Genomic DNA, 13,864 nt, shown 5'->3' on the forward strand with positions numbered 1-13,864 from the left:
AGGGAAAAGGGGGAAAAAGGAGGAAAAGGGGGGGAAAGGGAAAAAATGCGGGAAAAGGGGGGAAATGAGAAAAAGGGAAAAGGGGAAAAATGGGAGAAAAACGGGAGGGAAAGGGAGGAATAAAGGGGGGGAAAGGGGGAAAATGGAAGGAAAAATGGGAAAAGGGGGGAAGGGAGGAATAAAGTGAGGGAAAAGGGGAAAAAGGAAGGAAGGGGAAAAATGGGAGGAAAAAGAGGAAAATGGAGGGGAAATGTAGGAATAAAGGGAGTGAATTGGGAGGGAAAATGGCAAAAAAGGAGGAAAAAAAGGAGGAAAGGAGGGGATTGGGAGGGAAAATTGGGGAAAATTATGAAAAATGGGGAAAATGAGAAAAAGGGAGGACAAGGGGGAAAAAGGGGGGTGGGGAAAAAAGGGAAAAATGGGACCAAAATGGGAACAAAGGGGGGGAAATGGAGGAATAAAAGGAGGGAAAAGGGGGAAAAGGGGAAAAAAGGGGGGAAAGCAGGGAAAAATGGGGAACAGGTGGGGAAAGGGGTGGAAAATGGGAGGGGAAAGGGGAAAAAAGGAAGAAAAAGGCAGGGAAAGGGAAAAAATGGGGAAAAGGGAGGAAATGAGAAAAGGGGAGGAGCAGGGGAGGAAAAGGAATAAAAGGAGGGAAAAGGGAAAAATGGGAGGAAAAAGGGGAAAAGGGAGGGAATGGTGGAGAAGGGGAAAAATTGGGGAAAAGGGGGGAAATGTAGGAATAAAGGGAGGGAAAAGGGGGGGAAAAGGAGAAATGGGAGGAAAAGAGGAAAACGGGAGGAAAAGGAGGAAAAATGGGGGAAATGTAGGAATAAAGGGAGGGAAAAAGGGGGGGAATTGGGAGGGGAAAGGGGAAAATAGGAGGAAAAAAAGGAGGAAAAAAGGAGGAAAGGAGGGGAAGGGGGGAAAAGGGAAAATTGGGGAAAAATCGGGAAAATGAGAAGAAGGGATGAAAAGGGAGAAAAAGGAGGAAAGAAGAAAAAAGGGAAAAAATTGGAGGAAAATGGGATCAAAAGGGGGAAATGGAGGAATAAAGGGAGGGAAAAGGGGGGAAAGCAGGAAAAATGGGGAAATGGATGGAAAATGGGAGGGGAAAGGGGGAAAAAGGAGGGGAAAAGGAGGGGAAGGGGTGAAGGGGAAAAAAGGGGGAAATGGGGGAAAAAGGGGGAAAATGAGAAAAAGGGAGGAGCAGGGGAGGAAAAGGAATAAAAGGGGAAAAAAGGGAAAAATGGGAGGAAAAAGGGGAAAAGGGAGGGAATGGTGGAGAAGGGGAAAAATTGGGGAAAAGGGGGGGAATTGGGAGGGAAAAGGGGGAAAAAGGAGGAAAAGGGGGGGAAAGGGAAAAAATGCGGGAAAAGGGGGGGAAATGAAAAGAAAAGGGGGGAAAGGGAAAATGGGAGAAAAATGGGAGAAAAATGGGAGGGAAAGGGAGGAATAAAGGGAGGAAAAGGGGGAAAAGGGAGAATGGGAGGAAAAAGAGGAAAACGGGAGGAAAAGGAGGAAAAATGGGGGAAATGTAGGAATAAAGGGAGGGAAAAGGGGGGAATTGGGAGGGGAAAGGGGAAAAAAGGAGGAAAAATGAAGGAAAGGAAAGGGAAAGGAAAGGGAAAGGGGAAAGGGAAAGGGAAAGGGAAAGGGAAAGGAAAGGGAAAGGGAAGGGAAAGGGAAAGGAAAGGAAAGGAAAGGAAAGGAAAGGAAAGGAAAGGAAAGGAAAGGAAAGGAAAGGAAAGGAAAGGAAAGGAAAGGAAAGGAAAGGAAAGGAAAGGAGGGAAATTGGGGAAAATTAGGAAAAATGGGGAAAATGAGGAAATGGGAGACAAGGGGGAAAAGGAGGGGGGAGGGAAAAAAAGGGGGAAAATGGGAGGAAAATGGGAACAAAGGGGGGAAATGGAGGAATAAAGGGAGGGAAAGGGGGGGAAAGGGGAAAAAGGGAGGAAAAGGGGGGGATATGGGAGGGGGAAATGTGAAAATGGGAAAAGAAAAATGGGGAGAAAGGGGGGAAAATGAGAAAAAAAGAGGAAAAGGGGGGTGAAGGGGGAAAAAGGGAAAATGGTGAAAAAGGGGGAAAAGGGGGAAAGGGCGGAAGGGAAAAAAGGAAAAAATGGGAAAAGGGGGGAATTGGGAAAGGAAAGGCGAGAAAAAGAGGGAAAGGGGTAAAGGGGGAAAAGGGAAAATGGGGGGAAAATGAGGAAAAAGGAAGAAAATGAGAAAAAGGGAAGATAAGGGGGGATAAAAGGGGGGAAAGGGAGGAATAAAGGGAGGAAAAAGGGAAAAAAGGAGGACAGGGGAAATAAAGGGAAAAATGGGAGGAAAAGAGAAAAAAAGGGAGGAAATGGAGGAATAAAGGGAGGGAAAAGGGGAAAAAGTGGGGAAGGGAGAAAAAAGGAAAAAATGGGAGGAAAAGGGGGGGGAAGGGAGGGAAATGGAGGAAAAAAGGGGGAAAATGGGGGAAAATGGGAGGGGAAGGGGGAAAAAAGGAGGGAAAAAAGGAGGGAAAGGGGAAAAAAGGGAAAAATGGGAGGAAGAAGAGGAATAAAGGGGGGGAAATGGAGGAAAAAAGGGAGGGAAACGGGGGTAAAAAGGAAGGGGAAGAAAGGAAAAAATGGGGGGGAAAGAGGAAAAAAGGGGGAAATGGAGGAAAAAAGAAAGGAAAAAGGGGGGGAAAGGGGAAGGGGAAAAAATAGGAAAAATGGAGGGAAAAGGATAGAAAAGCAAGGAATAAAGGAGGAAAAAGGGAGGAAAATGGGGCAAAAACAGGAGGAAAAGGGGGGAAATGAAGGGAAGTGCAGGAAAAAGTGGGGAAAAATAGGAAAAGTGGGGGGAAAATGAGGAAAATACAGATTTTTCCGAATTTCTGGGAGAGCTATGGAACATTTTCCAGGAAGGGAGCAGCACAGGATCCAGGAATGTGGATGGGAGGGGGAATTCAGCCCAGGAACGGCGAATTTGCTCACCCAAAATCCCGGTTCCAAAATTTAAAATAAAATAATAAAATGCAACTGAAAACGCCTTAAAATTGCTCAAAATTCCAAATATTCCATTGGATTGTGGAGCCCCTGGATCCCGAAATTCCTTCCCCAGGAGGAATCGGGATGGGGATGGATCCAATCCCAGGCTGGGAGAGCTGGGAATGTTCCCCTGGATCGGGGAAGGATCCAGGGAATCCTTGGAGCCGCTTCCCGCTCCCCAAGGGGCTCCAGGAGAGCTGGAATTTGGGGAAGGGCTGGAGGGCCAGGAGCCAGGGAATGGCTTTCCAGTGGGAAAGGGGAGCCTGGGATTTTGGGATCTTGGGAAGGAATTCCCAGCTGGGCTGGAATTCCCAGAGAATCCCTGGATCCCTGGGAATATCCAAGGAAAGGTTGGAGCGCTCTGGGACTGACGGTTGGAATGGATGGGAGTGAAGGTCCATGGATCCCATCCAAACCATTCCAGGATTCTGGGATCGAGGACACTCAGGATCCATCCTGAAGGATTTTTATGGAATTCGGGGCTGGAAAAGGGAAGTGAGACCCTTCCTGGAGTCTTCCCGAATTCCCAGTGAAACCCCTGGATCATGAAATTGCTTCGCCAGGAATTGGGATGGGGATGGATCCAATCCCCATCTGGGAATGGAGGGAATTCCCAGGAAAATGGGGAAAATGGATCTTGGGAAGGAATTCCTGGCTGGGCTGGAATTCCCAGAGAATCCCTGGGTCCCTGGGAATGTCCAAGGAAAAGTTGGATCCCCCTGGGATGGTGGGGTTGGAATGGGATGGGATTGAAGCTCCACGGATCTCACCCAAACCATTCCAGGATTCTGGGATCAAGGACACTCAGCATGATCCATCCCAAGGGATTTTTTATGGAATGTGGGGATGGAAAAGGGAAGTGAGACCCCTCCTGGAATCCTGAATTCCCAGTGAAACCCCTTGATCCTGAAAATTCCTTCTCCAGGAGGAGTCAGGGTGGGGATGGATCCAATGCCAGGCTGGGAGAGGTGGGAATGGAGGGAATTCCCAGGGAAAGGGGAAAATGGGATTTGGGAGGGGATTCCTGGCTGGGCTGGAATTCCCAGAGAATCCCTGGATCCCTGGGAATATCCAAGGAAAGGTTGGATCACCCTGGGATAGTGGGGTTGGAATGGGATGGGATTGAAGCTCTACGGATCTCACCCAAACCATTCCGGGATTCTGGGATCAAGGACACTCAGGATCCATCCCAAGGGATTTTTTATGGAATGTGGGGATGGAAAAGGGAAGGGAGACCCTTCCTGGAGTCCCAAATTCCCCAGGAATTCCCAAAATTCCTTCCTAGAAAGGAGTTGGGATGGATCCAATCCCCATCTGGGAATGGAGGGAATTCCCAGGAAAAGTGGGAAAAAGGGGATCTTGGGAAGGAATTCCCGTCTGGGCTGGAATTCCCAAAGAATCCCTGGATCCCTGGGAATATCCAAGGAAAGGTTGGAGCACTCTGGGATTGACAGTTAGAATGGGATGGGATTGAAGCTCCACGGATCCCATCCCAAACCATTCCAGGATTCTGGGATCAAGGACGCTCAGGATCCATCCCGAGGGATTTTTATGGAATGTGGGGATGGAAAAGGGAAGGGAGACCCTTCCTGGAGTCGCAAATTCCCCAGGAATTCCCAAAATTCCTTCCTAGAAAGGCGTTGGGATGGATCCAATCCCCATCTGGGAATGGAGGGAATTCCCAGGAAAAGTGGGAAAAGGGGGATCTTGAGAAGGAATTCCCGTCTGGGCTGGAATTCCCAAAGAATCCCTGGATCCCTGGGAATGTCCAAGGAAAATTGGATCACCCTGGGACGGTGGGGTTGGAACGGGATGGGATTGAAGCTCTACGGATCTCACCCAAACCATTCCGGGATTCTGGGATCAAGGACACTCAGGATCCATCCCAAGGGATTTTTTATGGAATGTGAAGATGGAAAAGGAAAGGGAGACCCTTCCTGGAGTCCCAAATTCCCAGTGAAGCCCCTGGATCCCGAAGTCCCTTCTCAAGGAGGAGTTGCGATGGGGATGGATCCAATCCCAGGCTGGGACATCGGGGCTGGAACCGGGATGGGATTCCGGCTCCTTTCCCACCCCTCCCATTCCCATGGATTTTTTTTTTATTTTTCTGGGAAGTGTCTCACCAGGCTCTGGACCTCCTGGCGGAGCCAGCGGTGATCCTCCAGCATCTCCTTCTGCTGGCGCTCCATGGCCTGCTCCACCCGGAGCCGCTCCAGCTCCAGCAGCTGCTGCGCCTCCTCCCGGCTGCCCGGCCGCTGGAAATCCTCCTCCTGGAATTTCCCCCGGGAAAACAGGGATCAGGGATTGGGGATCGGGGATCCAATCCCAGGGCTGGGAGAGCTGGGAATGTTCCCCTGGATCGGGGAAGGATCCAGGGAATCCTTGGAGATGCTTCCCGACCCCAAAGGGGCTCCAGGAGAGCTGGAATTTGGGGAAGGGCTGGAGGGCCAGGAGCCAGGGAATGGCTCCCAGTGGGAAAGGGGAGCTTGGGATTTTGGGATCTTGGGAAGGAATTCCCATCTGGGCTGGAATTCCCAGAGAATCCCTGGATCCGGAGGAGGAATTCCCGCCGAGGAATCGCCACAGTTCCGGAAGAGGGAGGGAAGTTCTGGGTGGGGTGGAGGTGAGGGTGGAGGGAGAGAGGTGGGAGGGGAAAAATGGGGGGGTGGGGGAAGGGGGAAAATGGGGAAAAATTGGGAAAAGAGGAAAAGGAGACAAGGGGAAAAACAGGGATAAAGAAGAGAAAAGGGGAGAAAAATGGGGGGAAAGGGGGAAAAAAGAAGAAAAAGAAGGAACATGGGGATCAAGGGGAGAAAAATGGGGATCAAGGGGGAAAAGGGGGAAATGAGTAAAAAGGAGAAAAAGGGGGGAAATGGGGAGAAAAGGGAGAAAAATGGAAAAAGGGAGAAAAGGGGGCAAAAGGAGAAAAAAGGAGAAAAATAAGGAAAATGGGGATAACAGGGGAAAATGGGAAGAAAATGGGGATAAAGGGGGAAAAGGGGGGGAAAGGAGAGAAAAGGGGGAATAGGGATAAAGGGGGAAAAGAGGAAAAGGGAGGAAAACGAGGATAAAGAGGAGAAAAGGGAGAGCAGGAAGAAAAATGGAAGAAGGCGGGAAAAGGGAGCAAAAGGAGAAAAAAGAGAAAAAGGTGGAAGATGGGGATAAAGGGGAGAAAAGGGGGGGGAAATGGGGATAAAGGGAAAAAATTGGGAAAATGGGGATAAAGAGGATAAAAGGGAGAAAATGGGAAAAGGGGGACAGGAGGAAAAGGGGGGAAAGGGGAAAAAAGAAGAAAAAGGGAGAAAATGGGGAAAAGGAAAAAAGGGGGAATGGGATAAAGAGGGAAAAGAGGAAAAAGGAGAAAAAGGGGGAAAAACGAGGCTAAAGAGGAGAAAAATGGAGAAAGGGGAGAGTAGGAAGAAAAATGGGAAAAGGGAGCAAAATGAGGCAAAAGGAGAAAACAGGAGAAAATGAAGGAAAATTAGGATAAAGGGGAGAAAAGTGGGGAAACGGGGATGAAGGGTAGAAAAGGGAGAAAAATGGGAAAAGTGGGAAAAAGTTAAAAGGGGGAAAAGGGGGGGAAATGGGGAAAAAGGAGAAAAAATGGAAACGGGGGGGGGAAATGGAGAATAGGGAGAAAAGTGGGAAAAAGGGGGAGGGAAAAAAGGAAAAGGGGGAAAAGCAGGAAAAAGGAGAAAACAGGAGAAAATGGGGATAAAAGAGAGAAAAGGGGGAAAAGGAGGTGAAATGGGGAAAAAGGAGAAAAAATAGGAAAAAGGGCAAAATGGGGATATAGGGAGAAAAGGGAGAAAAATGGGAAAAGGGAGAGAAGGAAAAAAGATTGGGGGAAGAGGAAAATGGTGAGAAAATGAGAAAAATGGGAAATTGGGGAGAAGAGGGGGAAAATGGAAAAATGGGAAAAGGGGGAAAAGGAGAAAAAAGGAGAAAAGAAGGAAATGGGGATAAAGAGGAGAAAAGGAGAAGAGGGGAAAAAGGAGAAAAAGGGGGGAAATGGGGAAAAAATGAAAAAATGGAAACTGTGGAGGAAAGGAAGAATAGGGAGAAAAATTGAAAAAGGGGGAAAAGGGGGGGAAAAGGGGGAAAGGGTAGAAAATGGGAAAAAATAAAAGTGGAGCGGGAAAAAAAGGGGTAAAGGAGGGAAAAAAGGAGAACGGGAAGTAAAAGAGGAAAAAGGGGGTAGAAATTGGGAAAAAAGGGGGGAAAGGAGGAAAAATGAGAAAAATGGAAAAAAAGAAGGGGGAAAGGGGGGGTAAAGGCAAAAACGGGAAAAGGGGGGATTAGCGAGAAAAATAGGAAAGGGAAAAAATGGGGGATAAAGGAGAAAAAAGGAGAAAAAGGGGGGAAATCGGGAGAAAAGGGAAAAAGGGAGAATGGTGGGAAAAGAGTGAAAAGGGGGAAAAAGGGGGAAAGGAGGAAAAAGGAGAAGAAATGTAGGAAAAGAGGGGGAAATGGGGATAGAGGAGAAAAAAAGGGAAAAGGACAGAAAAGGGGAAAAAGGGGGAAAATGGGAAAAGAGGGAAATAGTGGATGGGGAAAAGGGAGGAAAAGGGGGAAAAAGAGGGGGAAAGGGGAGAAAATGGGAGAAATTGGGAGGAAATGGGGGAAAAGGTGGGAAAAAGAGGGAGGAAGCAGGGAAAAAGAGGGAAAAAAGGAAAAATAGGGGGAAATGGGGGGATATGGGGATAGAGGAGAAAAAAAAGGAAAAAGGACAGAAAAGGGGAAAAATTGGGAAAATGGGAAAAGAGGGAAGTAATGGACAGGGGAAAGGGGAGAAAAAGGGGGGAAAGGGGGAAAATAGGAGAAAATGGGAGAAAATGGGGAGAAAATGGGGGAAAGGAGGGGGAAAAGGTGGGGAAAAGTTGGGAAAAAGAGGAGAAATGTAGGGGAAAAGAAGGAAAAGGAGGAAAAACGAGGGGGAAATGGGGGAAAACGGGGAAAAGGCGGGAAAAATAGGGGAAAATGGGGAAAATGAGGGAAAAATAGGGGAAAATGGGGAAATTGGGTTTCCAGCAAGGAGAGGCAGCCGCAGCTGGAGCATCCCAATTCCCAGGGGAATTTTGGGACCACAACCAGCTGGAAAAATCCCCCTCTGGAATTTCAGGTGGGATCCCAAGGCGGGAGCACGAGGAGCGACTTGAAAACCCATTCCATGCTCGTTTTTTTGGGAATGCCATGCAAGAAAATCCAGGACACGGGGAGGGGAAAGATGGAGACATCCCAAAGATCGAGCCTTCCATCGGGAATGGGATTCGACCTTCCCATGGATCCAACATCGAGCCGGGAGCAGCGGGAAGCAGCGGGAAGCAGCAGCGGGAAGCGGATCCCAAAAATGGGACGGTTTTTGAGGATTGGGATGATCTCCAGATCCCAAATCCCAACGGGAAGAGGATCCCAACACCAGGACGGTTTTTGAGGATTGGGAAGGACTCCGGATGCCGAATCCCACCGGGAAGAGGATCCCAACACCAGGACGGTTTTTGAGGATTGGGAAGGACTCCGGATGCCGAATCCCACCGGGAAGAGCATCCCAACACCAGGACGGTTTTTGAGGATTGGGAAGGACTCCAGATGCCGAACCCCACTGGGAAGAGCATCCCAACACCAGGACGGTTTTTGGGGATTGGGAAGGCCTCTGGATGCCGAATCCCAATGGGAAGAGGATCCCAACACCAAGACGGTTTTTGAGGATTGGGAAGGACTCCGGATGCCGAATCCCACCGGGAAGAGGATCCCAACACCAGGATGGTTTTTGAGGATTGGGAATTCCTCCAACAGGACCCTTTTTGAGGATTAGGAAGAGCTCCGGATGCCGAATCCCACTGGGAAGTGGATCCCAAAAATGGGTTGATTTTTGGGGATTGGGAAGGTCTCTGGATGCCAAATCCCAACAGGAAGTGGATCCCAGACACGGGACAATTTTTTGAGGATTGGGAAGACCTCCAGATGGTGAATCCCAACAGGAAGCGGATCCCAACACCAGGATGATTTATTAGGATTGAGAAGACCTCCGGGTCCCAAATCCCAACGGGAAGAGGATCCAAACAATGTGCTCTTTGAGGGCTCTTTGGGGATTGGGAATTCCTCCAACGGGACAATTTTGGAAGATTGGGAAAACCTCTGGATGCTGAATCCCAATGGGAAGTAGATCCCAAACACAGGACCATGTCTGAGGATTGGGAAGGCCTCTGGATGCCGAATCCCAATGGGAAGTGGATTCCAGTGGATCCCAGACACGGGACAATTTTTTGAGGATTGGGAAGACCTCCAGATGGTGAATCCCACTGGGAAGTAGATCCCAAAAATAGGACAATTTTTGAGGATTGGGAAGGCCTCCGGATGCCGAATCCCATTTGGAGGATTTCTGAGGATTGGGAAGGCCTCTGGATGCCAAATCCCAATGGGAAGAGGATCCCAAAAACGGGATGATTTTTGAGGATTAGGAAGACCTCTGGATGCCGAATTCCACTGGGATGGTTTTTGAGGGTTGGGAAGACCTCCGGATGCTGAATCCCACTGGGAAGTGGATCCCAAAAACAGGACAATTTTTGAGGATTGGGAAGGACTCCGGATGCCGAATCCCAGCGGGAAGTGGATCCCAACACCGGGATGATTTATGAGGATTGGGAAGACCTCCGGGTCCCAAATTCCAACAGGAAGTAGATCCCAAAGAGAAGATTTTTGAGGACTGGGAAGGCCTCCGGATGCTGAATCCCAACGGGAAGTGGGTCTCAACAATGGGAGGATTTTTGAGGATTGGGAAGGACTACAGATGCCGAATCCCAACGGGAAGAGGATTCCAACACTGGGACAGTTTTTGAGGATTGGGAATTCCTCCAACATTAGGATTTTTGAGGATTGGGAAGAGCTCCGGATGCCAAATCCCAGCGGGAAGAGGACCCCTACAACAGGATCTTTGAGGACTGGGAATTCCTCTAATGGGTCAATTTTTGAGGATTGGGAAGAGCTTCGGATGCTGAATTCCAATGGGAAGTGGATCCCAAACACAGGACAATTTTTAGGATTGGGAAGGCCTCTGGATCCCAAATCCCAACGGGAAGAGGATCCCAACAATGAGGATGGGGAATTCCTCCAATGGACAATTTTTGAGGATTGGGAAGACTTCCAGAGGGAGAATCCCAACAGGAAGTGGATCCCAAATTCGGGAGGAATTTTGAGGCTTGGGAAGGCCTCTGGATCCCAAATCCCAATGGGAAGAGGATCCAAATGGATCCCAAAAACAGGACCATTTTTGAGGATTGGGAAGGCCTCCGGATACCAAATCCCACTGGGAAGTGGATCCCAAAAACGGGAGGATTTCTGAGGATTGGGAATTCCTCCGGATGCCGAATCCCAACAGGAAGAGGACTCCAATGGATCCCAACAGGACAATTTTTGAGGATTGGGAAGGCCTCTGGATGCCAAATTCCAGCGGGAAGCAGATCCCAACAACGGGATCTTTGAGGATTGGGAATTCCTCCAACGGGATGATTTTTGAGGATTGGGAAGGCCTCCAGATGGTGAATCCCAACGGGAAGCGGGTTCCAGCAATGGGAGGGTTTTTGAGGATTGGGAATTCCTCCGGACGCCAAATCCCAGCGGGAATTCCGGGCTTACCCTCATGCTGTGGCGCTTGAAGACGTTGTGCCGGCTGGGAGGCGGAGTGCGCCGGGAATTTGCCGGGCTCTGGTACTCGGCGGGACTGGCGAGGGTGGGAGAGCTGGCACAGAGCCCCTCCGGAACCTGGGAATTTGGGAATTCGGCGGGAGCGGCGGCGGGAGCGGCGCAGGCGCGAGAGAAGCCCATGGGAAGGGGTTAGCGCGGACACACGGACGGAGCGGGAGCGCGGGAAGAGCGGGAAATGTGCCAGGAGCCGTGCCGGATCGGGATCGGCCTCGTCCTAAAAGTGGGCTTGGAATATTTTGGGATATTTTGGGATGTTTGGGGATATTTTGGAATATTCCGGCCTCTGAGGAGTAGGAATCGCACCAGGAGCCGTCCTGGATCGGGATTGGCCTCGTCCTAAAAGTGGGCTTGGAATATTTTGGGATATTTTGGGATATTTTGGGTTAATTTGGGATAATTTGGGATATTTTCGGAGATTTTCACCTCCGAAGAGCGGGAATTGCACTGGGAGGAGTCCCAGATCGGGATTGGCCTCGTCCTAAAAGTGGGCTTAGAATATTTTGGGATATTTCAGGATATTTTTTAACATGTTGGGATGTTTTCAAATATTTTGGGATGTTTTGGGATATTTTGGGATATTTTCGGAGATTCTGGCCTCTGAAGAGTGGGAATTGCGCCGGGAGCCATCCCAGATCGGGATTGGCCTCGTCCTAAAAGTGGGCTTGGAATATTTTGGGATATTTTGGCATAATTTGGGAAAATTTGGGATATTCTGGACTCCAAAGAGCAGGAATTGTGCCGGGAGCCAACCCGGATGGGGATCGGCCTCGTCCTAAAAGTGGGCTTGGAATATTTTGGGATATTTTGGGGTATTTTCTAGTATTTTAGAATATTTTAGAATATTTTGGAATATTTTGGGATATTCTGGGATCCGAAGAGCGGGAATTGCGCCAGGAGCTGTCCTGGATCGGAATCGGCCTCATCCTAAAAGTGGGCTTGGAAAATCTGGGGATATTCTGTGATATTTTGGGAGATTCTGACCTCTGAAGAGTGGGAATTGTGCCGGGAGGCATCCCAGATAAGGATCAGCCTCGTCCTAAAAGTGGGCTTGGAATATTTTGGGATATTTTGGAATATTTTGGGATATTTAGGATAATTTGGGATATTTTGGAATATTTTGGGATATTCTGGCCTCCCAAGAGCTTCAGAGGCTCTTCCCAAAAAATCGGGAATGGCTGAAGGATATGGGAGTGCTCAGCCTCGAAAAAAAGAGGGAAATTCCCTCTGGAATTCCCTGCCAGGAGGGATCGGGATCTGCTCCCGGGGAAGGAGGGATGGGATGAGGGAGCTGTGCCAGGGCAGGTTTATGGGATATCGGGAATAATTCCTGCATGGAAAACCCATCCCGCCCCGGAAGAATCCCCGGAATTCCTGGATGGATTCAAATCCACGTGGATTAGGGGGGACGCGGATCCGGGGTGGGAATGGTTGGACTCCAAGGTCTCCAAGAGCTTTTTCAACCTCAACGACTCCGGGATTCCCAGTGGACACATCCCAGAGCCCGGAAGCTGCGCCTCGCTTGGAATGGTGGCGTGGAGCACGTCCGATCCCAAAATCCACGAGATTCCCGGGATCTCCCATCCTCACCACCCTGTCCCAAATCCCTGTGGGATTCTCCGGCCCCGCAGCCTCACCTGGAATTGCAGCTTGGGAGCCAGGAGGTTATTCTGGGATGGCGGCTTGTACATGGGCCTGCTGGGCTGCGGGAATGGGAGAAAGGCGGGAATTCCTCCGTATCCCATCCGGGAAATCCCAAATTTGCGTCCCACCCGTCCCATCCCGTCCCAACCTTGGGAGGCGGCTCCTGGAATGCCGGCGGCTCCAGGATTTTGGGAGGGCGGTGCCGGTTGTTCCTCTCCTGCTCCTTGGCCAGCTCCTTCTCCATCAGGTAAATGTCACTGTGCGGGGAGGGGACACGGAGGTGACGATCCCGGGAATTCCCGGGAATTTCCCACAGCCCGGAGAGCCGGGATGGAAAACGCCAAGGAGGATGGGAGGGATGGGAGTGGGAGGAGAGCGGAATTCCCACGGCTGATCCCGGTGAGATGTGGGAGCAGAATTCCCTGAAAATTCCCTTTCCCAGGAAGCAAAGCCCATCAATCCCATCCCCTTCCAAAGGGTCTCCGGTGCTCCTCCAAGCCCAGACTTTTCCACAAAACCTCTTGATCCCAAGGTTTTCCAAGATTTCTCCACCACATTCCCACCAATCCATCTCCGAAGTTTTTCCCAGATTTTTCCACCACATTCCCACTTCTCCATCCCACTCCAGAATTCCAAGCCTTGGAGATCCTTTGGAGCATTTCGCTTCCTGGCAAAGTTTCTAAACCCAAACTTTTCCATAAAAACTCCCGATCCCAAACTTTTCCTTGATTTTTCCCCTGCAAAATTCCCACCCCTTCCACGGATCCTCCAGCATTTCAGGCTCTCCTCAGGCTGTAGAGCAGCTCCTGGAATTTGGTCTTGGAGAAGCCTTGGAGACCCTTTGGAGAACCTTTCCCGGGAAGCAAAGCCCTTCCATCCCATCCCCTTCCAAAGGGTCTCCGATGCTCCTCCAAGCCCAGACTTTTCCACAAAACCTCTTGATCCCAAGGTTTTCCAAGATTTCTCCACCACATTCCCACCAATCCATCTCCGAAGTTTTTCCCAGATTTTTCCACCACATTCCCACTTCTCCATCCCACTCCAGAATTCCCACCCTTGGAGGTCCTTTGGAGCATTTCGCTTCTCAGGAAAGGGCCAAAACCCAAACTTTTCCACAAAAACTCCCGATCCCACACTTTTCCCAGATTCTTCATCCACATTCCCAACTCTCCATCCCTCCAAGGATCCTCCAGAATTCCCACCCTTGGAGAACCTTTGGAGCATTTCGCTTCCCGGCAAAGTCTCTAAACCCAAACTTTTCCATAAAAACTCCCGATCCCAAACTTTTCCTTGATTTTTCCCCTGCAAAATTCCCACCCCTTCCACGGACCCTCCAGCATTCCGGGCTCACCTCAGGCTGCAGAGCAGCTCCTGGAATTTGGTCTTGGAGAAGCCTTGGAGACCCTTTGGAGAACCTTTCCCGGGAAGCAAAGCCCTTCCATCCCATCCCCTTCCAAAGGGTCTCTGATGCTTCTCCAAGCCCAAAATTT

The 13,864-nt window shown here is 49.9% G+C and overlaps 1 protein-coding gene across 2 annotated transcripts in view; it reads right to left on the bottom strand.

Moving 5' to 3' along the window:
• The window catches only part of PTK2B (protein tyrosine kinase 2 beta), a 46,067-nt gene that overhangs the window by 10,399 nt on the left and 21,804 nt on the right, over positions 1-13,864 (bottom strand). The window contains exons 19-22 of one of the 2 annotated variants that reach the window (XM_068183098.1): positions 12,523-12,631; positions 12,368-12,433; positions 10,665-10,790; positions 5,153-5,299 (exon numbers count right to left, since the gene is read on the bottom strand). In XM_068183098.1, the coding sequence (XP_068039199.1) occupies positions 5,153-5,299; positions 10,665-10,790; positions 12,368-12,433; positions 12,523-12,631 (448 nt within the window). The remainder of the gene's footprint in view (positions 1-5,152; positions 5,300-10,664; positions 10,791-12,367; positions 12,434-12,522; positions 12,632-13,864) is intronic. The other variant, XM_068183099.1, reaches the window with a different exon arrangement.

Source organism: Anomalospiza imberbis, chromosome 3 (genome assembly GCF_031753505.1).
Source record: "Anomalospiza imberbis isolate Cuckoo-Finch-1a 21T00152 chromosome 3, ASM3175350v1, whole genome shotgun sequence".
NCBI lineage: Eukaryota > Metazoa > Chordata > Aves > Passeriformes > Viduidae > Anomalospiza > Anomalospiza imberbis.